The sequence below is a fragment of the Haliotis asinina genome, chromosome 10 (genome assembly GCF_037392515.1).
Source record: "Haliotis asinina isolate JCU_RB_2024 chromosome 10, JCU_Hal_asi_v2, whole genome shotgun sequence".
NCBI classification, from domain to species: domain Eukaryota; kingdom Metazoa; phylum Mollusca; class Gastropoda; order Lepetellida; family Haliotidae; genus Haliotis; species Haliotis asinina.
In genome coordinates this window covers 4,661,305-4,684,766 of record NC_090289.1, presented here as the reverse complement: position 1 = coordinate 4,684,766, position 23,462 = coordinate 4,661,305, and the positions used below count along the sequence as shown (strand labels likewise).

The following is a 23,462-nucleotide window of genomic DNA, read 5'->3' as shown; positions in this document are numbered from 1 at the left end:
ATTGTAACATCTTTATGGCGGATTTGGTTTGTAAAACAACGAAATATAATAAGACTTCGGTGTTTTGACGTAAAATTCAAAGGTTGTTTGGAATTTAATTAAGTCAGCAATTATGTAATACTAGAATTGAAAATGAGTGTCATGTTATCCTTGTATATCCTTGTAATTACTATATGAATTTAAGCCAACGTTATGTACCATGTATTTATGACCACATTGCGAATATTCGCATATTTAGGAGCTAATGAATTCAAAATGTAGTGATGTATTACATACTTCATGTAAGAGAACAATATGTTTGAAATCTGTAGCATATGTATAACATCCATGTACACTGTAAGTTAATCAGGTTCACTGCAAACGTATTATACTATGGGTGTAATGGGCCAGTGGCTTTGACTTGAACTTTGTTTGGTTAACTGACTGGTGTGTTCATGCTTGTAATAAAGTCACTGAAATATCTAACGTTTTGTTTAAAGGAGTTAAATATAGTGCTCAGTTTGTTCTATCAGCGAGGTTGACGGGTGAATTTGAAGGGTAAGGAAGCGGTGCGGGGTTTTAGGGTGGTGGTGTGTGGAGATTTACGGTTAAGACTGAGGATATGTGGAAGTAGGCAGACCTGAAGGGGAACTGGGAAGAGGACGGGACTGATGCCCTCCACCTATCCACGGCAGTCTTACCATTCCTACCCTATGTAAAGATGTGTCAATCAAGTCGCCGTGACTGACTCCCATTTGTCGCCTCTAAGACATGGGTGCTAAAGACCAATTCTAATCTGGATCTACATTGGCGTATGCATCATTAAATGATTTCTCAAGTAGAAACTAGTTCATAAGAAGAAACTGACAGCTGGCCCTATTTAGGACTGAAAGTAAAACCTTTAGTCTTTCTGAGGAATTCAAAATAGATATAACCAGGAGACTATAACCTAATATCAACGGATTTGGTACCAGAAAGTCTCCAATTGCTGATTCGCACAAGTGGTTTGCACTTTGTTACAAGTACATAGTGCTACCGCCCAAGCTGCACATCAAGACTTCTCAAACACTCCGTTTGTGGTTGGTGCTTCTCACCATCAATGTTGATGTGCTCTCTGTGACACAATCGATGATTTGTTTCCTAGCTTGACATTGTCATTATTGTCGTTGAATTGAGCGTTTAATACTCGCATTCAATAATCTGGTAAACTAACTCTGCATCAGCGTGAATATGCGAGACAAAGCAGAACTGCCACCAAGTTCAGAAAACTTATGTATACAAACCAGACTGTTCACATGATACACGAATGTTACACTCTATGTTGCAATAGTAAATACACAATACACTACAGTTTTTACTACGAGATCGAACATATAAGGATTCGCAAATCTCATACCCGCCCATGCCACATTTCGTGAGTGAGTGAGTGAGTTTAGTTTTACGCCGCTTTTAGCAATATTCCAGCAACATCACGGCGGGGGACACCAGAAAATAGGCTTCACACATTGTACCCATGTGGGGATTCGAACCCGGGTGGTCGGCGTGACGTGCGAACGCTTTAACCACTAGGCTACACCACCGCCCCCCACATTTCGTGGCGACAAAGCAGCCGTGAATTTAGAGGAGCCCAGAGTAATCTTCAAGTTTGTATCAAAACGTTTTTTCTTTGTTCAAGATTATTTATATCTGAACTAAACTTTATATATATCTGTATATTTGCAAAACAACTGTTTTGTTCAGTTTGGTGTTATTAAATTCAACTGTCAGTGCAGAAACTGCACGTAAAATTTTCATGACATACATGATACCTTCAGGTTTGTTCAATGTTTTGGAGTCATATGGATTGGATGCAATTCTATACTTGGATCATTGCTGGACTTATTCATTCGCTGGATCGTGCTCTCTAGCTCCCTACTGACGATCTCAATCTGCGATCTGCGGTCTCAATCTTCCGAATAACAGCAATAAAGCTGTACATGTTCGTCTGGTTTCCGGGTGGTCTATGTGTTTGCCCCAGATTCCTATTTTTTATTTACTAATAGTTGTTCTAATCTTATGTCATTAGGTATATCGTTCTGGTACCGATCATCGGCCAGATGAGCCGCCCACAATCTTTGCGTCATTAATTGAGGTGTGCATTTCAGGACTGCGGTGAAGGTATAGGACACTCAAAAGAATCTTATATCAAAACTTTGATGCACAAGCAATAATCTGTCAAAAATTCTAGGGGCAATTGCCCCCTATCACTTCAAGCTTCCTACGGCTTTGAAAGGGTAAACTTGAATCCCTAGGGCGGCCTGTTTACACCCATCCACTATGAATCAGACATTATGGAGTTGTTTCCCTTTTCCATTCATCTAAAACGAAACTAGTAAACTGTCACTGATGTTCCTGGAAAAGAGCTGATATGATATTGTCATGGACGCAGATACGTAGTACACAGTCTGGTAAAAAGGTAAGAGATATTGTAAGCATAATGCCACATACTCGGGGGTCAGCGGTTTGTACCCTACATTTCACTGACACAGATACTAGCGTTGTTACTGAAATCAATAATACCGGTTCAATAGTGTATCTCCACTCAAGGGGCTACTTCAAGATTTAGAACAAAACGTCAGCGGCAGAGAATAATTGTCCGAATTATCTGTCGAGACAGGGTCCAAGGTGTAAGAAAGCCATACATTATGCACCATACTTATAGACTTACGTATTATATTGGGCCGGGGCGGCGCGCCTTTTTTTAGAATAGAGCACCACAAACTTTAAAAATACGTCATAATGCTTTTTTACGTAATTGTAGATGAATAGGGTTAGGTTTGGGTTAAGATTAGGGTGGGTTATTGTTTGGGTTAGGGCTATGTTAGGCTTGGTTAGGTCAAACTAACACTGACGTCCTCACGAGAAGTTCTGGTGCTGTATTCTAAAGGTGCTCTGGGCGGTATAGGTAGCCTTGTGTTAAAGCCTTGGTTAAAGCCTTGGTTAAAGCCTTGGTTAAAGCCATGGTTAAAGCCTTGGTTCGTCTCTTCGAAGGCCCATTACTACAATTTGTGAAGCCCATTTCTGGTGCCTCCTGTCTTGATATTGCTGGAACAGTGCTAACAGAGGAGAAATACCCAACTCACTCACTCACTCACATATCACTGTGTAATGATCTGAGATGTCACATATGCATCACTATCTGTTGTGTGTACGATGTTAATATATCTGGGAATAACACTGCGACAAACCCACATTTAATTACGCGACAGAGTAGCGGGCTTGTGTGAAGGGGAGAGTTGTGAGTATTATGTGATTTCTAAACAGGGCTAACACACGTATTCAACACAGATCTGGTTTAATATTTTAAATCGTATAATTACAACATATTGTAGAGACGTGACCGAGAAACATTGCTCTATCGAACGCAAATGTAGGTATGCAACAAAAGGAAGCAACATGACATGTTGAAATTTTGATTTTTTTTTTAAAGCTGCTTGTGCGGCGCAATTGTAGTAGGGCTGTGCAAAGCGACGGCTATTAACTGTTAACTAGAGCATACAGAAACTGAAAAGGGTTGAACCATCAGTCAGTATGCACGGGAAGAACAGTATTGCATTGCTGTAGACATATCAGGTAAACAACTGGGTGGTGACACACTTGACAATAAAATGTTGAGCTAAAGACAGATATGAAGATGTACGATTTATATTGTTTTTTTGTCAGGCATTGTTTTATTAGCAGATATTGCAGATATTGCAGAAATGTGTTCCAGTGATAAAGTACATTCTGTTACCATTGTATCAAAATGATCTTTTCCAGTATGGATGTTTTTCGTTTTGCTGCATAGGTTTGAAATGATGATGTTCACCTATAATAAACATAATATTTGCTACAACTAATTGTCATTACCGGATATTATAGACATATGTCCGCCGTGAGTACATGTATTCCCACGCAATCAATCAATCAGTCAATCAATCAATCAATCACAGACTACCGAATTTACACAGACTTCATGAATATGTTCATTTAAGGGCCGGGGGTTGAGTGAAGTATTCTTCAGACATTCAGTTTGAAAATATTCCTCACGATTTAAACATATTCTGTTCATGAAAATATTCATCATGACTGGACTGGCCAACAAGCTCAGAAGAGCTTAATATTTATTTCAAGACCGCTCTCATATGCAAATACGTGAAGAAGTGAAAACAAACAGATGACACAATGATGATACAATGTTACTTATTGTTACACTCCGCCGTACCACGTTGACCAATCAGATAGATCTATGTCATTACAAAATTATTGCTGTGCATTAAGAATACCCGATTCACAACAAATGTTGAATGGCCAAGTGAACCTTACACAAGGACGATATTTATCATGGATTGTACCCGTTTCAAAGTTTTGTACAATGCGTGATTCACATTGTACAATCAAAGATGAAGGGTAAGGTAGCTAACCCATAGTTTTACTAGTCTTATAAATAGACGATGTTTATTATGATATGTACCCCTTTCAGTGTTTTGGAGAAGAAAAGGCATGTCGGAGCGGATACGTTTCAGTGAGCATGATTTGTATTACCCCGTGGGCAACACGCGGTCGCTTGACATTACCCATGGCTGTCAAGTTGCTGAGGAATGTGAGATGCTGTTTCTCGGATGCGGTGACATACGAAATGTCCTACACACCATTCATGTGCTGCATAAGGATGGCACCACGAAGTCTAAAGGCCAAATCCTTAACATTCATCTGAATGACTTTGAAAAAGGTATCTTGTCACGAGACTTGATTTTGTTATACCTAGTTCGAGCCATAGATCCTGCAAGTGATCAGGATATGAGGTTCATGTGGGGGATCTGGTACGACTGTCTGTTGTCACAGGATCACGACCAGAGGCTGCAGTATGTGTTACAAGAACTGTCAACTGCTCCAGCAAGCACTTTTGACGTCTATTTTGGAAACTTACAAACGGAAAATTGTACCCGTGAAGTACTGAGTTCATGGATAAGTGCCGAAACCAGTGGTAAAGTGACACGTGACAAGAGAGAAGCTTTCATCAGGAACATGCACCAAGATTATTTTCCCGAGAGAGCCGTACAGAGGATCGCGTCCAGACTGACGCGGATGTGTGATCATTTACTATCGACACCGCATCTGAAGGACAGGTACAGTTGTTATCATGTGCTTATAAACATGCTTCAAGTTCTGATTTTGTCTATATACATGACGTCAAATTCCGACAAAAAAGTGACAGATAAACATGTGAAGAAAGAACTTGAGACGAAAACGGTTTCTGGTCTGCACAAAATAATTAATGAGATTCTATGTGTATGCTCCAGTACAAATGATTTTCATCATTTGCAAGGTATTTGAACCATTGTGTCTTGTTTACATGTTTAGATTGTATCAAGAGATACGTGAATTTGTCATGACTGGTGTGTCGAGGGTCAACTCAGCTCCACTGTCATCTGAACGCGTCGTTGAGAGGTTCTGTGGCAACATGACATTCTTCAGGCCTGGTTATGAATATATGTGGAAGGTTGAAGACAGCTGTTGTCCACTACTGTGCTATGATCTGGATCTTCAACTGGACAGGTACAAGGCAGTAACCATTCTAATGGTTTTGTTCCGTCTAAAGTTTATGTTGACATCTGTTAATATTCCTTTATTTATTCCGTTCCTTTAATTCTAGATAACTACCAATAGTGGCATACATGGAATGGAATGGAACACGTGAACATGCGTTCCCTTAATGTTTTAGACAAGTATATGAACAGAGGTCAACATTTGTGGAAAATAAGTAAACCACTAGAATTGTTTGTTGCTAAGCATTTTACATAAGCACTGTTAAAATCCATTTAACAAGATCTGTTGATAGATATGACGGCAAGCATGTTACCATGTCTTCTCTGTGCCTGGAAATACTGAAGCAGTGGGTGGAGAGTTATCAAGCAGCCATTAAAGAAAGATGCATAATCAAGGTATATGTCGCTGTACACACGTTTACAGAAGATTTGTACAAAGTTAGATGAGATTTCAGCGTGATATAAAACGTCAGTGCATGCGAATACCCAGTCTTTGACCATACTCAGAAACCGTTTCCATTTGGCAAAGGACAAAACAGCAAGTGACACCGGGTGTTCGCAAGAAGTGTCACGAGTATCCTGTTGTTGTCCCCAACATGTATTTACATCCAACATGTATTTACATCCCCAACCCTGTAAAACCACGGCTATGCGACTGTCTGTAAACACAGCCAGAGAATCGGGTGATTAAAAAAACGAATCAGAATCTCCAATTATTTACGATTTTTTTTGTAAAAAAGTGAGGTTACTCAAAAGTCTACAAAACCTTTACGAGACAGAACCGTTTTACAAAAAAAGTTGGATGTCATAATGATATTAATGCATTAAGTATTAGCATTGATATTTTCGGTGGTGTTAGGTCCACCTCTGGCAAGGAGAGACAACTGTACTTTGTGAGACAGGCTTGCCCCCAAACCTTCATTTTGACTTCATAGACACCTCCAACATTGGTGACTGGCTGGGTCTCATGCCACTGTTGATCTACTGCAGGGACAGGCTTAAAAGGTGAGATTATATGAGCAATACTATTTTCGCCTGTCGTCTTACACCTTATGGATTTTCACAACATTTGTTTGTTATCCTTTACGCATTTTATACGAAAGAATTGTGGGTAGTCTTAAGCATAACACCAAAACTTGTGGTAAAGTAATACCCAGCGATTAAAAAAGTTGCCCAAAAGCCGTCTGCTTCTCTCTCGCACGACAACAAAACCACACACGGGTTACGTAACTCTGTCGCCAGAGCACTGCAGCAACCCGAAAGTGGCGTAATGTGAGGAAGGATTTTCAGCAAGATGTATATAAAATTTGTAACAAGCTCATATCAATCTCCTGATTTTTCGACGTCAACAAAAACATTGCAAATCGTTGCGTTGTGTTGCCGTCAATTGCACCCAGGATTTGTATGATTCAGATAGGCTGCGAGTGTCATCTCTTACTTTTGAAACCCCTGGCCCAGATTCTTGGTTGTCTCATCTGTGGATGGCACTCCACTGCAGTTGAATCTTTCTGCGGCTGAGAAGGCTATTAAAGGCATCACTGGTGATGTTGGAGATGGCAAAAGATTGCGTAGTGGTTGTTTACTGATTAAATGTAGACGACAGAAACAAGCAATTAATCTTCTCTCTGCGAAGACCCTCGCAAATGTTCCAGTTGTGGTTTCCCCACATTGATCCTTGAATAGTTGCAAGGGGATAGTTCGATACAGTGGCCGTTTGCTGGCTGACATGACTGAGGATGACATTTAGGACGAACTGAAGAGTCAACATGTTGTATCTGTCAAACGTTTCACTTCCCCCCAAAAAGACATGGTGAGATCATAAAGACCAACACTTATCTATTTACGTTTGGTATTTCAAAAATTCCTGACTCAATTAAGGCAGGGTATTGTAATATCAAAGTGGATTTGTACATCCCTAATCCACAGAGATGCTACAATTGCCAACGTTATGGCCTTGGATCTAGAACCTGCAATAAAGCAGTTGCTTGTTATCGCTGTGGCGGTAACTGTGTGAACAGTAATGACTGTACAAAAGATCCTTCCTGTGTCAACTGTGGCGGCAATCATGTTTCCCCTTCAAAAGAATGCCCCATGTGCAAACGTGAACGCAAAATCATCAAAGTTAAACATGAAAGAAATATATCCTTTCAAGATGCAAAGGCGATTGTCCTGGATGAGGAACAATCCCTACACAATTCTTATTCTACAGCTGGTACTCGACCGATTTCGCAGTCTGTGCCGCACCGCGTCCCATGTTCGTCAGTTGGTTGTCAGACTGATTATACATGGACTGAAACGGTTTCCCTCTCTGACGATGAAGCAATTGTTGTCGACTCTGCCATTGCAACAAGTTCTCAAGGTCTATTATCCTCTCAGTCCTCTAAACAATCGCAATTGCAAACAACTGGAAAACAAGTGGTAAAAACGAAAAACAAACCAAAAACGGAATTGTCCAAAAAGTCCCAAAGTGGCAGAACATCTAAAGGATCTGATAACAAGATCCAGGTGTTTAACAAATATGGTTCACTTGAAGAAATGGATGTCTCTGACAATTGTAGTCAGAGGACACATATCTTGTCACCCTCTAGGAAAGGGTGGGGTCGATCTCCCATCAATCCTCCTAAAAGGTAATGGCATCACACATACTGCAGTGGAACTGTAGAGGAGTACGCAAAACTTTTCATGATTTACAGGTTTTAGTCCAGGATTTCAGACCGTTAGTTCTATGTCTACAAGAAACAGACCTGAAAACCACAGATAGATTTGATTTTAAAAATTATGATTCCTACCATCATTTCTCCCCAGCTGGTGATAAGGCCACAGGAGGCACTTCAATTTTGGTGAGACGGGGCACCCTGCAGAGCCCTATTTCACTCAATACCCCTCTTCAGGCTGTTGCTGTCCGCGTGACATTACATGTTGTACTTACTCTGTGTTCACTTTACATGCCACCATCATGCATGTCTTACTTGACTGTGTTGAGTATTCCATCACAAGGGATAAATATTTCAAATCACGAACTATGAACGATCTTTTTACTAATACCAGCTCTCATTTAATTATTGCGTTTTGAAAAGAATTAGATTTGTTAAGTGATTTGTAACTAGATATATATTTTATTACTGGAAGTTTAGAGTAATAACTGAGATTGTTAGTGGCTGTACCCTCGAAGGAGGTTGAAGCATTGTAAAACTATTGTCCTGCGAGGGTACGTAAGTCCTCAACTCTTCAAGGTAAATATAAACTTAACAGGATATTTAGACGTAGTATTCTTGTAATTTTGATTGTGGCTAGCGTTTTTTACAATCGCCGGCGGCTGAAGGGCTGGTGTAAATCCAACTAGGGTCCATGTAGGTAGCAAAGGTACTGTTAGTCCCCATGGTTCCTAGTGTGGTGATCTACCTTCTGTTGTTGGCGATTTATAGCTTGGTTTTATATTGTACTGTCTGAATAGCGATGTTAGTTTTAATTTTCCACAGTAGTTTTAAATCAAACTGTGATATTCTAGTTGTTTTACTGTCTTTCGTCGACAGGTTTTTATAATATACATATTGTACTTTTCTGTGTTAACTATTCTCGTCACGAATGGCTGCAATATAGCCGATGTGACGTTAAATATTAACCCACTCACTCACTCACTCACTCACTCACTCACTCACTCAAGGAGTTGGCAACGAGGAACACTTTTGAAAGATTTTCATGTAAGAGTTGGTGATTGTCAAAAGCTATTCATATTTTCAGAAATGCACAAATGTTCATCGCTTGATGTTTATTCCAGTATTAAAAGTGCATTTTGCATTGGGCCATATTTAACTTTATCCTATCTGAATGTAAAATTTATCATGATTTGCGCTGTAGGGATTATAAAACATTTCCAAATTACATATGGCAGCAATACTTTCTGAATACAATATTATGCAACAACGTTTCAACAGAAACTAATTGTTTTTCTTACATTGAGGAATCGCTATCACTACGTTCTTTATACATTACTGTCAGTTGTCACTATCTTGTAATGACAATTCTTTATTTAGTATTGTACGCGGGGATAAGGTCTTGTTACGAATAAACGTTACTGAAATTGGGTGGTCGGGTGATGGTCCACAGTTCGTGCTAAATGCGCGAAACAAGCGTTAATGAAGCCTATTGTATATACATAATAAATCCGATAGCTCGACGCCTACCTCGCTTAAATATGTATTTAACATAACGATTTATAACCTTTATAGGAAAAAGCAATTTTGAGAGAATCGTCAATGAAAACGATGTAAGTCGGAAGCTGGAAACCATGGATTTAACGTAATTTTTTACCTATTTCTTTTATATAGACCTGACGGGATCGTGGGTACACAGATCTTCCACTGGCACCAATATGTATCTTCAGTGAAGGAGTTCTTACAGTCTTGCTTTGACATTCCTGTGTTGATGTATCCAACAGTTTTTGGATTTCACCTAGCAGAAGAACTATCTCTTGGACACGAGTAAGGACACCAGAATACAAAATGTTGTCACCAAACGGTCATGTTGTGACAATTTCCCCATTTTGCAGATACTAAATATTGAAATTGCAATACGTAATCTGGCAAATTTGGACCAGGCAAAACATATCAACATCAGTATGCTATAAAAACGTTCTGAAAAGTGAGGGAGGTGTCTATATTTGACTGCAAAATGTCAGGCTTTACACTTGCTCCCAACACAGGTGTATTATCATTGCTTTCCATCCGCTTGCATTTAACAGAAGTTTCCCTGATTCCGGATCCTACGTCGGGGTTGGAATGATATATCCCATCTGGAAAGTTGGTGGTGAAGAACGGGAACTCTCCCAGCTCACAATGCTTCAGAGTGGTATGTTTGACTGCAGCGCTCATACATCTAGGGGAAGTAGTTCTTCAATTAAAGGTGGTTCATTTGTTGTGTTACGTCGCACACGGCAATATTCCATCTATATGGCGTCAGTTTGTGCATAAGCAGACCAGTAGTGATCAAACAACCCAGTGATCAACAGCATGAGCATCGATCTACGTGACATGTGTAACCAAGTCAGCGAGTCTGTCCACCCAATGGCAGAAGACCAGTTTTGTAGCTGGATCTTTCACGGGTCTCTTCAAATATATTGACATAAATTATATTTATCATGCATGGTAAGGAACAGAGTATTTTATATTCTGGAAAAATGGAGGAATTGGGGGCTCCAGTTGAGAGGTTGAATTCATTTGATATTCAAGAGTTTGGTGAAATTGTTATATTACAATGATAATTTTGACTGAGACTTTACTACGATTTTATTCCTTGCTTACATCAGTTTTGATCCACTAATATCGCAGTGTACTTGACAAGACATATATACTTGATATATCACCTTTACATTTCTACACTGAGCTCAGTGGTTAAAGCGTTTGCTCGCCACGCCGAAGGCCAGGGTTCGATTGGATACAATTTGTGAAGCCAATTCTCTGGTGTCCCGGTCATGATAATAATGGAATATTGCTAAAACCATCTAGCTCACTCAATCTACACTGACTTCATAAAATCTTCATGGTTGATAACTGAGCATGTATTCATGAAAGATTTCCATTTATTTTAAGACAGTACATTCTTGGCCGCAGGTAACATGGTGTCAGATATTACAAAATGTTCATAACGTGCTCAAGGAACAGATGCAGTGTCGGATGCTCTTCAGAAGTTGCTCAAACCCTGTATGGTTGGTGACGGAATCGAACGATTCATTGTAAAGCCGTCGGCATTTGACGCGGAGGCAAGAGAAAACGTCATGACGAGAATTAAGGGATTCAGTAAGCTTTTAAAATTAAAACACTTACCATTTCCGTGGTTGAAATAGTTTCAGATATGATTATTGTTCATTGTGGCGATTATATTAAGGAGCAGATTGAATAAACGCGTACAAATTTACAGTAATAGATTAAATGTATTAAGGGTAAGGTTAGGTACATCTCCACAATTTCAACGGGATCCTCCTGTGTATGGAGCAGAGAGAGAGAGAGAGAGAGAGAGAGAGAGAGAGAGAGAGAGAGAGAGAGAGAGAGAGAGAGAGAGAGAGAGAGAGAGAGAGAGAGAGAGAGAGAGAGAGAGAGAGAGAGAGAGAGAGAGAGAACTTGTGTTCTTTTCTCATCACTGTCAGACTATTGTTGAAGGTTAGCAGAAAAGAGTTGTTATGAAATACGCCGCCAACAGGCCCTTCGCTGGTAGAGAAATAGGCGGATCTTATATGACCTCGAATTTGTCCTCGGGTCACTCGGTCATAGGTAGAGCGAGTCCTTGAGTTCAGGAACTGTCACGAAACTGACCAAACGACTAGGTTTGCTTACTACAATCAGGAGTGGTAACTCATATCATATCCTCTGTGAATATCACGACGCAACATTCCATATTTCAGCGTTTCCATAATTAGCGGACAGAGACAACATATTTATCACAAACTCTGCAACCACATAGCATTGACGTATTCACACTAGGTCTGAGCATATACCAGAGTTACCCCAAGTGTTTCATGGTTTTTAATGTGAATGACATGCTTCCCATGAATAGCGTTTGTGCTCAGAGATATGCCACGACACCAGTAGAATTGAAATGCATACACTAAATACCCTTTCTTCATGTAGCAATGGAAAAGTCAGTGGAAGACGTACAATCAGCGAACTCCTCAGGTCCATCTTCTAAAGGTCGTGTAAGTAAAATATTTCACTACCTCAATATTCAGTGTTTCACCCAACATATACAAAATAAGGTTTGATCAAAATTTTTTTTCTAAAATGTGTACCAGAATATCTCTTATTCTCAGAAGGGCTAAGATTACTTTGAAGATAATTGTCGAGTTCGACAGTATAGTATAGTCTAAATGTAACAGGCGTTACATTTCCTTCAGACCATTGTTGAATACATCGACCACTACAGGGTGACCATCACAACTGATCCAGAGTGTCTTCAAGAAGGGACGTTCACGATGGAACATGTTAGGGGAGATCGAAATGTGGTAGTGCTGATCAACACCCAGCGTGGGTAAGGGTGATTTGTATAAACATGGCTGATATTGAGGCTAAAGAAGTAAACAAAGAAAGATGGATCGCGATAATTTTATAAACGTATATCTGTCTATATGATCGCTAATTCGTAAACAATGATTTCAGGAAGCCAAGCTTCAGAAAACTATTACATCTATCATGCGGCATCTCCATCAACTCCAGCAAGATCACCCTGTCCAGGAAGAGAGGAAGAGTAGACGCTCGTCTTGTCAAGGACGCGAATATGACAGTTGGTGAACGCGTGTTACCCTGGAAGAAAGTTGAACTGGATTCGACTTCTGGTCTCCCTGACTTCCCACCTTCAAAATACGGAGAGTCCATCATTAACAAGTACGTCACACAAATGTGGCCATTTCAGCGAAGTGACACTATTGAAAAACTGAACGCTGTTGAGCAGCTTCAGTGGCTGCTATGTTACCTCTTCAAAACTATGCGTGAATCATTTGGGGTGAGTATTACCATTCTGTGATACCCGTATTGAAAGTGAAGAAGATATCTTGAGGTACAATTCCAACTATGTGAAAACGTTTTAAGAGAAACATTTGAAAGTGTCCATACGAAACTACTCTCATGATTATACTCATCATTTCAGTGCAGGATTTATGTATTTTGTTAAAATACATTGAACCTCAAGAACAACGTCGCTCGCTTTTTGAAACTGGGAATCAGTTAAATTCAAACACATAAAAATAACATGATAACTGTGGGAAAAATGTCTAAATTGACATGTTTGATCATCAATACTTAAAGATAAATTTCAGACAATTACAAGTCACAATGATGACATTTGACGCGATAGTGTGTGTATGGCCTCCTTGAGCGTTGACCAAAACGTTCCATCATATGTACATGGATTGGATGAGACGGTTGACGCAGGCTAAGGGAATTTGCGCTCGGACTCCGTGATGAGAGAGTTCAGCTGCACTTATGAGTCTTGGGAGCACATCTGAATCTCGTCCCACAAGTGTTCTATGCTTTAAGTCTGGTCATTGAAGAGTTTGTATGGTGTTTTGACGGAGAAAGTCTCTAGGTGCTCTAGCAGTATGTCCGTCCGCTTTTTCCTGCTGGAAGAAATGGTTTCCATGACGACTAAAATGTGGCACGACGAGGGATCAATGCAGATGTTACACCATTACCTCGGGATGCACGTACATTGTCACTTTCATGAAATACACACAAAAAACGCGTCCCATCATTACTTTAGTAACTGCGTTTTATTGACATGATTTTCATATCAAATATGGAACCTGAATACAATTTTTCTTAAACATTATCTATGAAACAAGTCTAGCTAACATATGAAAATGAACTTTTTTTTGCGTTCAGTAAGTAACATATTTCCATGAACATGGATCTTATTGTCCTGAAAGGTTACATTAACTAGTTTATCATATTGGTACTCAAACTTGTCCCCAAGGAATTGATTGAATACGACTCTTTAGTTTGCTTTTTGCAAAGCAAAGGCTTTAAATATTATGATATGCTTATGTTGATTCCATATTTTTTTTATTTCAAGGTGCCGCAAGTTCTCAAACTTGGAGTTTCTAATCTGGCCATCCCCTCACAAAAAACCAACAACAGATTTCACTTGAAATGCTTAAAGATCCACGAAAATATGCCAACATTGTTTCTGGAGTTTTTCGACTTGGACAAAGCTGAAGGACTTGTCAAACAACAGAAACTAACCATTTCTGAACTCTCACCTTTCTATGAACGTTTAAGCGATTATCAAGAAATGAACCCGGCCAGCTCTGCTCATATGACACAGGTAAACACAACCGGAGAAAATATGTTTAGATAGAACAGTGTAGGCGTGCAAAGAATGAATAAAAGTATGCATGTAAGGAGGCGATCGTGTGATTGGGTGATGTGTGTTGGAAGAGCGAGGGGCAGATGATCCATTATTTTATCAACATAAATAGCTGTACAGTTACATATTCCAATAATACAAACATGACCTTTAGACTCAAATGTATTTTCTTCTTTTGGTGGATTTCCCCTCCTCTCATCGAGTTACTTCACGTTCCACTAGCAGATGTATTTGGTGCACTTTGGTAACAGATGTCCCTTGGTGTTGTGTCATGTTGTGTCAGTGAGGTGGATGTGGCCGTTGGAGCAGGGGTAGAATAGTTGCTATCTTGGGGAAATGATCTTCAGTGTTAGTGACTAAGTCACTTCAGGTACTTCTGAGGAATTAGAGTCCCTTTTCCAGTGTAGAGGTCGGGTCCAAGACTAAATGCACCACAACATTGTGCTTAAGATGTGTGTAAGGTAAACGTGTGTAGATTGTGCTGGTTTGGGCCCGGGGTGTCAGCTTGCTGTTCTTCAACACTCTCTGTATGTGTCATGTATGGATAGTGGTTGTTGTGCCTCTGTGTGTATGTGTGTGTGTTTGTGTGTGTGTTGATCTAAAGGTAGGTGAAATGCTTACCAAATCGAGCGAAAAGAAGTTGATAAATGTACTGGAGGCTTGTCGGTCCATCAACAGATAACGTTCAATAGGTCTTCCAGAGCCAGGTGGCCTCAACTCAAACCTTCCTCAGCTATATTTCTTGAAAAATCGTTTCTAAACTAAGGCAAACAAATTAAATGCATTTAAAACAATATCTTCAATTTTTTAAATATCTAAAGCATGTTACAGAACAGCATGGTGCGGAACACATTCATACTGTTTTCATAATGTTTCCCTCGCCCACACTAAAGCTGGTTGAGCTTTGAGTGATACCTTCACCTAAATGACGTTATGATAACATACTTAATGTGATTCATAGTACTTAATGATCCCAATATTACAGGGTTACGATTTGCTGGTGAAAATTATGGAATTGAACTCCCATCGTATTATACAACATCAGTCAGAGGACAAAAGGTGGATACTGAGGACCTTCTTGAGAGGAAGATATCCTTTCCAGGGAAAACCAGAATCGACCACGCCTGATATTTGCTCGCTGATGTAGCTGGAAATGAATGATTGGAAATTTTAAATTAGAAATGTTAATCAACATGTTAACAGGAGCTGGAAAACGCTTTGCAGATATCTCACATCAAGTAGAGTGAATTGTGTTATTCTGACATGTTGAGTTTGTCTTCATGAACCATCTGATCATAGACACCAATGGCTGGAGCTGTTTGAATGTACAACTGGAAAGTTGAAATACTCGTTCATGACGTACAATCTGATGAATAAAGGGATGAGTTTGATGTTTCGGGTTCCCTGGAATGCTGCTAATCAGATACAGTCTACACAGTATCTCAAGGACACATACAGTTTCATCTCTGGAAAGAGAATTTTTCAGCTCTATTTAGTAATAACAAAAATATTCAACAACTGGAGGTGTCTTGTCGAGGACATGCCATTATGTGATACTTGTGAATAATCAGAAACATGTTACTGTTTCATCAGAATGTGTGAGAAAAGCCCTCACTACAAGCGTCACTTCAAGAAACTGTTGTACATACTTTCTATTTTGCACAAATCGATCAGTGCCAATATTGACATTGATGTCCTTAAACAAATAGGTAGTCATCACTAAGCACATACGATATCCTAAAAGAGGAAGGGTGACTGAGTCAGGTCCTTAATTTTGTTAGCATGTTTCACCTCGGATTTCCTAACTTACCTCTAAGTTGTTGATTTTCTGAGTAAGGATCACTATGCATCTCGTACCTTCGGGCTATTTAAACTTTTCTTGCAAACACCCACTTTTATTAGAAATTACTGAATTATATAATGATCTTGCTAGTGACCAGTGCGACATCGACTTTTGTTGTTAGCATTTCTGGGAGCACACTGACCAATCTGCAAAGGCGGCTCTGAACAAACCTGTGACACCACTTCTTATTTCATGAGATTATCTCCATAAAATTATAAAGCTATCATCAAACCTTATATCTGTGATTTGATGCAAAAGAAGTGGGATACGCAGGTAGGTATCAATAAATTACATGCAATAAAAGCCTATATTGGTTACACCTACTTGGGTTGTCGGTCCAGATTTCAAAAGGTCATCTTGCGACGATGTGAGTTATACTTACAAATACTTGTTAGAAGGTGAAGATCGTCCGTTTTGTATCCCTTGTGATGAGAGAGTCACGGTCAAGCATGTCCTACTTGACTGTGCTGAAGTCTCCTTCATAAGGAATAATATTTCAATGTTGAAACAGTTAACGATCTTTCACCACTCTTAATTTTCATTTAATTATTTTTAAAAAAAGAAGAAAGGTTAATTGGCGAATTTTGTTTAACATGTTCTGCAGATAGGTGTATTTTTATGATTGGTAGGGTTAATTTTTGAACTTTGATTGTAAGTGTTAGTGGCTGTAGTGTGTAGATTGTTAGTGTAGTAGTCCATAGTAGGATCGTCTATCTTCAGATGCGGTGATCTATAGCCCGTTTTGTATTTTGTACAGTCTGTAGTGATTTAATTTTACAACAGCGTACTAGTTTTAAAATTATATATCCCATACTCTAGTAGTTTACTGTCATTTGATAAAGAAGTTAATAATTGGTCGAATTTATAGGTAGACGGACTGTCGTTGTACATTTGTGTTAAGTAACAGTTTATTAAATTATTATAGCATTCAGACATATGTATAAGGTGAACTTCATCTTCTATTCCTTTATTGCATATAGGGCAAATATGTTTATTATAATAAACTCCCAACCACAGTCCCTCATTAATCTTTAGTTTTATAATACCCGCTCTGACCCTATTAGGAATACTTCTGTGTTTTTTATTTGTTAACATAATTAAATATTTTTCCGGCTGTAAAAGGCTTTATCTTGTCTGTACAGCATATACCTTGAACTTTCTTCAATTGCACTATTCCATGTCTGTTTATACATGTCAACTGCAACTCTTTCAAACATTGAATTCATTTCCGACACCTTGAAATAACCAAACATAACAACATATCATAAGCTTTTTTAAAACTACTTTGTTGATGCATATTTACAAGTTTAAGTCAGATTTTTATAAAACGACATTGTGCATTTATATACAGTGGTTAACGTCCACATTCATCACGAACAATCACATTTGGTGTTATGGGGACCAGCATTTAAGAACTTCTTACATGCTATTAAATGTACAATTTCATTCTCATAAAATTTATTAATACCCCCCACCCACCCACCCACCCAAACACACACACAACTTCGGCAAGGTAGAAAAGTATTGGTTGAATTTGGGTCTAAAATATTTAAAAAAACACACACAATAGTCAACGTTATAAGTTTATGTTAAGTACTGTAAGACTTTTAGAAGTGCCCTTTCGTCCAGAGTTGATAAATCTAATATACATTTATTGAATTTACGAGAAGTTGAAAGACGTTTTTCTAGATATCTGTATGATATGTATATGGATGAAGATATACATACATGATAATATACATGAACGTATGTTAGATTGTTCTCGTCACGATGTAGCTCAAATATTGCCAATGTAACACTAAATAACAACTCACTCACTCACTGAGCATCATCTTTTCTCTCCGAAACGAAACGCATGTGATAGTATATTGACTTCTCCTTTGACTTTTTCTGTAATATGCGAATATTTTGGCAAACGGTATATAATATCCGCATAGGTAGTGGTTTTAATACTCATAACCAAACGTGATCTCAACACACCAAAATATTACTTTGTAATTATAATAATTAACGATAAACTTTTTTTCTGGAACAAATATAATTGAATTAATGGAAAAAGCCATGCATAATGCTAGACTCGTGTCTAAGAAATACATGTTCTTAGTACAGTGAGTAGTGCGGTAGGAGGTGATTTTCTATGTACGTGTAATTATCATTATGAGTCAGTAGGCCAATACTCTTTCATTTGCTTTACATCTTTTTTTACTGAAAATGGTATATCTGTGAAACATCCAGTCCATTCGTATACAAGGAATCTTAGGTTTGTCCTTTAAGAAAAGTTTCAGTGGAGACAAATCCGGTGGAGTAACCATCTTAGCTACTTGTGTACACAGATGTGATTAGTATTTGTTAGATGTTTCAGCCCAGGCATACGCGTAATTTGAGACTGTAACTGTCTAATCTGGTGTTTAATCAACCCAAGAGAAACACACTATAGAACTCATGCTGGCCAGTAGAATGTTAAGTTTCCGACCTGGAACAGAGTCAAGGGACACTAGCCTTCACATGGAATTGTGGAGTCATAGACGATACATGCAGTCTTTCGGCGGATATTATCCCGCAATTGCACAATAGGTAGACGTGTTGGTGGTGCACGCCATTCACATTGCCACGATTTGTTATGTTCTCTCTTTTGTGTACCATGTCACTTCCATCCTCAAACAGAAAACATTGCCCTGGACGCCTGTAGTCCCGTGTACGTCCACCAGAGCTGAACAAACCGAACATGGACTGATACGTCAGCAGTATGCCGCCCCAAGCTTGTGCTCGTCGGAACCTCAAAGGCTCTCTACAGAAAGACAGGCGTGACTTACACATGGACATATTGCTGGATGTTAGGTTCTCATGTTGTGCTCCCTCAGCTGGCTGCGTACAGTTTTGCCTTCAACTGATCTCAGCCTAGGAATAGACAGAACATCTAACATGTCAGCTTCAAAATTAGTTTTAAAGGAGTCAAGGGGGATCATTCTATGTACCCAGAAACCATTACTTTTCAATGTTGATAATATTCTGATATGTAGAAATGTGAACTAGGACGGTTTTATGCATGTGAAAAATGGATGTTTATACAAGTTTAATTGACGACGGATGGATGCTTACAGATAAAGGTGAACAACGAATCCTGATTGATGTACATACACGGAAACAGGGGATGAACAAGGACTAAATTTAAGATATTTGTTTCGGCTACAATCTTACATTTGATGACAGTTTGTAAGATTTGACTTGTACATGTTTTTGGAACCACGCATACGCAGTGTGCATATATCTCGCCATGTGGTTATGCCGGCAAAGTACAGTACAGTTGAGAGGAGACCACTATCGTGTGTTGTTGGTACGCCATGCTAGCGCAATACAAAACAATAAGGAATAGGACGGTACAGTCACCGAAATGGAACGATAGACTGATTGCGATGAGAAGTATTAAGATTACGTTTACTTTGAAGAGTTGGTATGTGATTAGGATCTTTTTACTAATGAACGTATGGTAGACCGTTGGGTTCTAATAACCTTACACACTGTCAGTAGCTGTTAGACAGGTATAGGGTCTGTTGGGAATGGTTATTGGGAATTTCTTGATCGTGTCTTTCGTAGAATTTGTGGAGGGCATGTTGAGGTTCGTCAATGTGCGTTAGTTTTTATACCTCAACCTGTGTCGATTATGTAACATATTATATAACATAAACTAAACTGCCGCTTTTAGCACTGTTCCAGCAATATCACAACGGGTAACAGAAATGATCATCGGTTGTCAGACCGTGTCAGGCTGGGAATAGAGCAATGAAGGTCAGTGATGACAACAGTTACTCGCAATAAGGGTAAACATATACTACAGGTAGTAGTACAGGTAGTGCGAGCCACTTGTACAACTTGTATAGAAAGAGTTTTCTTCCTAACACCGCAACAGATCATGGACACGATAAGAAAATAAAAACCAAAACAAAAAAAAAACATAATTAAAGTTTCCATTTTTTAAAAATAATTACTTTCTAAAATATGCTACAAAGTACACATTTATAGTTTAATAATAGAATATATTTGCACCGCACATTTATCCTTGCTTAAGCATGCTCACAAAAGCGCACAAAATAAAATACAATCAAAACTAAGAGCTTGATCATGTGTTTTTTTAAAGAGTGTTATGAATTTCAAACTTTCAGATCCAGTCTCTAAGGCTTTGCTGTTCCAGACCTAAAATCCTGTTTGGAGTCCTGATTCCAGTCATCTATGTCTTTACTTTGGGAACAAGCAACGTTCTACATTCCCTGCAGCTTGGCTATCTGGGTCTTTGGGGATTTACGGACCCGTGAAGGTCCCGGGGTAGAATAGGCCTTCAGCAACCCATGCTTGCCATAAAAGGTGACTATGCTTGTCGTAAGAGGCGACTAACGGGATCGGGTGGTCAGACTAGCTGACTTGGTTGACACATGTCATCGGTTCCCCATTGCGCAGATCGATGCTCATGTTATTGATCACTGGATTGTCTGGTCCAGACTCGATTATTTACAGACCGTCGCCATATAGCTGGAATATTGCTGAGTGCGACGTAAAACTAAACTCACTCACTCACTCACTTTGGGGATTTACACACCAAACGAATTCATACTGTCTGATTTCATTGCTTATCGAAATCCCATCTTCGGCCAAAGGTCAGCTGTGACGTCATTGTTTTCTTTTGTTTACATTCTATCTGTGCACATGAAAATGAATTGATTTTCTGTTCTTTTCGGTATAACCAGAGACGCAGAGGTGATACTGAGTTACGGAGCTGTACTAATTAATCAAACGAATGCACTAAATGTGATTCCTTCAGATTTCTAATCACAAAACCGATTCTGTGAGTTTTCGGAATGCGAGTAGAATATTTTGCTAATGGTATTCTTTGAATTCTTCGACCCATGAATCATTTAAACCCATAATTACTTTTCACTGGATATCTCCGTTAAAGGGATAAAACACTCTCAACATAAGAAATCTCTCTCTTGAGCTGATACTATGTGTTCGCATGGATAGTGTCGTAACTGGAATTTGGGTGTTAGTAAACCCTCTTACCAGTTACCCGTTACGACGACCGTTCTGCCTTATTGGGGGTGCTGCCAGCTCTGGTGGCCTACTCGCTTGGTCTGTCCGGGGCTACATCTAGGAATAACTGGTCTGACGACCGGGATTCCTAACTAGCGCATATCATTCGTGTACTGGCACTGAGGCATACAATGAATAACTCAACACAAGTTTCTATACTCACATCGGTTTACTCGATCCCTCTCTTCATAACCGTTGATCTTGGCCTGGACAGGGTAGGGCAAGCTCTCGGGATGTGAACGTTCTGCCGTCTCTTCAACCCGCACCGCACCTCGCACCTTTTTAGTGCTGCGGTATCTTTTTAAGGTGTTCGAGCCTGCTCCACCCTTGTCACATGACCATCTACCATCTCTCTGATTCGTTAGAAGTTACATCATTCCCTGGTCTCATGTCGTACCTCGTGATTGGAAATCTCCCTTAATTCTAATCAGTGACTCAGATTTAATTGCTACTTGACGAATCTGTTCTGTTCAGTTGTTCGACATTTATTTCCCTTTTCCATCCCTTAATATATTACCCAATAGTAATAGCATTGGTGTTATGCCGAACTAACCGCAAATCTCAGTGATAGATGTATAAATCGTTTCTTGTATACGATTGCAATTTTCACCTTATAACATCCTCCGCCTGTGGACAAGAGCTGCCCACAGCTCGGAATAAGTGAACATGAGAACATGGAAGGGATGTAAAAAAAAAACATAACATAACATAGAGACGAAGCAATACAGGAGCACGTAAATCGAAGAGTAAATGTGGAATCTTTCTGACGAAATTTAATATGAAACGCAAAAGCGACCAGTATGCCAAAGGTACCTAACTGACGAGCGAAAGAGAATGGCTCCTGTGTTACTTCGAACGAGCACCAAAAGCATGTACACAACAGCACAAGTCCTATTCCGTTAAAGTTAAAAAAATAATAACGACGATTAAATGTCACTGTGTATGAGCAGACATGTTCTGATCAAGCTCAAATGTCACAAAGTTCACTGGTCATCGGTCCCCAAACGAATTTACTGTCACTAGTTTGGGCAGGAAGAGTTCAGCATAAACTGCCCGGTACTGTTACCGAACTCCACAACGAATGTCAGATTGAACACACAGCGAAGAGTTAGTTATGAAACACACAGCGTGGTAAGATCCAACAGGATGATCTTGCTAGACAACCTCGTGAGAAGTTGAAAAATGTCCGCACATCAGTAGATTGGCCTGGACAAACATGTTGTTTACCCGACGAGCAGCAGATCAAGTTGAACGATCGTGCCATGGATGGGTGGCAGAACAATGTCATCTGCGATGCTAGGCGATGATGGACAACGTAGTGTGTTAAGTCGTCTGGCGTGTGCATTGGCTGTGACGTGAGCGCACTGAAGTGTGGAGTCAGATGATCGATGTTGGCGGGGGTCCGATGACAGTGGGGGACGTGTGTAACTTCTGTCCCAACTGAACGTTGATCGGTTATGGAGCTGCAACACTTGAGAAAAAGTGTTAAACCACAACCAACCTCTGTGACATAATGTAAACAGTAGTGAAGTTCTAGAGACATGGTAATATGGATGACAACGACCTGAATTGGATATTATGCTCCATGGAGGTATGTAGCCAAGTAAGGAACTTGTGAAGACAAAGTACGATACAAGGTACAAACGACGCATTAACCCGTGTGTACTGGGCTTAAGCTTACGAGCGACCCACACCAGAATACGTTGATGTGGTTGTAATCATCGACAAGATATTATTATAAAGACTTAAGACACATACTTTGTGGTGCAACATACTTTAACAAACAACATAGAAATTCGAGAGAGGGATTATAGGAATACGTTAAAGAGAGATGCGAATCGAGTGTTATCTGTATTGACAGATAAACATTATCAACACTACATATAGACAAGTACAGGTACAGGAAAGTGAAAGAATTACCAATTCTCCAGACTGTGCGTGTAACATATTGTATGAACAATAAAATTATAGCCATCTGACAGTATACAAGGTTAATCTAAGAAAGAATATGGAGAGTATAGTAAGGAGATAATATCAATTACTTGTTACATGGTTAAATAGGTAGAATATAAATTTACAAAATATAGGACGTTATATGATCGAGTAATTGTAAATACAGACATATACTAAAGGTTAAA

General features: G+C 39.4%; 2 protein-coding genes and 1 long non-coding RNA gene across 4 annotated transcripts in view; 1 reads left to right on the top strand and 2 right to left on the bottom strand.

Moving 5' to 3' along the window:
* The first annotated feature begins 3,552 nt into the window (after positions 1-3,552).
* Positions 3,553-17,431, top strand: LOC137299041 (uncharacterized). Its single transcript, XM_067831517.1, has 13 exons — positions 3,553-3,591; positions 4,481-5,126; positions 5,362-5,556; positions 5,840-5,942; positions 6,406-6,551; positions 9,875-10,027; positions 10,288-10,394; positions 11,201-11,353; positions 12,176-12,234; positions 12,433-12,566; positions 12,695-13,037; positions 14,106-14,357; positions 15,385-17,431. Exons 2-13 carry the CDS (start codon positions 4,501-4,503, stop codon positions 15,544-15,546), a joined length of 2,433 nt encoding a protein of 810 aa, XP_067687618.1. The 5' UTR covers positions 3,553-3,591; positions 4,481-4,500; the 3' UTR covers positions 15,547-17,431.
* LOC137299042 (uncharacterized) lies at positions 12,817-15,325 on the bottom strand. Its single transcript, XR_010957776.1, has 3 exons — positions 15,021-15,325; positions 13,359-13,653; positions 12,817-12,888 (listed from the first exon to the last, which is right to left on the bottom strand). It is a non-coding gene; the product is annotated as an uncharacterized lncRNA (long non-coding RNA).
* Positions 17,432-18,421: 990 nt separating the features above from the next.
* Positions 18,422-23,462, bottom strand: part of LOC137297803 (uncharacterized) — a 30,530-nt gene continuing 25,489 nt past the window's right edge. For both annotated transcript variants that reach the window (XM_067829752.1, XM_067829754.1), the window contains exon 15: positions 18,422-19,140. In XM_067829752.1, the coding sequence (XP_067685853.1) occupies positions 19,126-19,140 (15 nt within the window). In that variant the 3' untranslated portion in view covers positions 18,422-19,125. The remainder of the gene's footprint in view (positions 19,141-23,462) is intronic.

Bases quoted from the DNA above. Each gene is read 5' to 3' on its own strand.
- LOC137299041 (XM_067831517.1), top strand. From the start codon at position 4,501: ATGTCGGAGCGGATACGTTTCAGTGAGCATGATTTGTATTACCCCGTG. The intron at 5,127-5,361 runs GTACAGTTGTTA...TTACATGTTTAG, and splicing joins ACACCGCATCTGAAGGACAG to ATTGTATCAAGAGATACGTG. The intron at 5,943-6,405 runs GTATATGTCGCT...CGGTGGTGTTAG, and splicing joins AAGAAAGATGCATAATCAAG to GTCCACCTCTGGCAAGGAGA.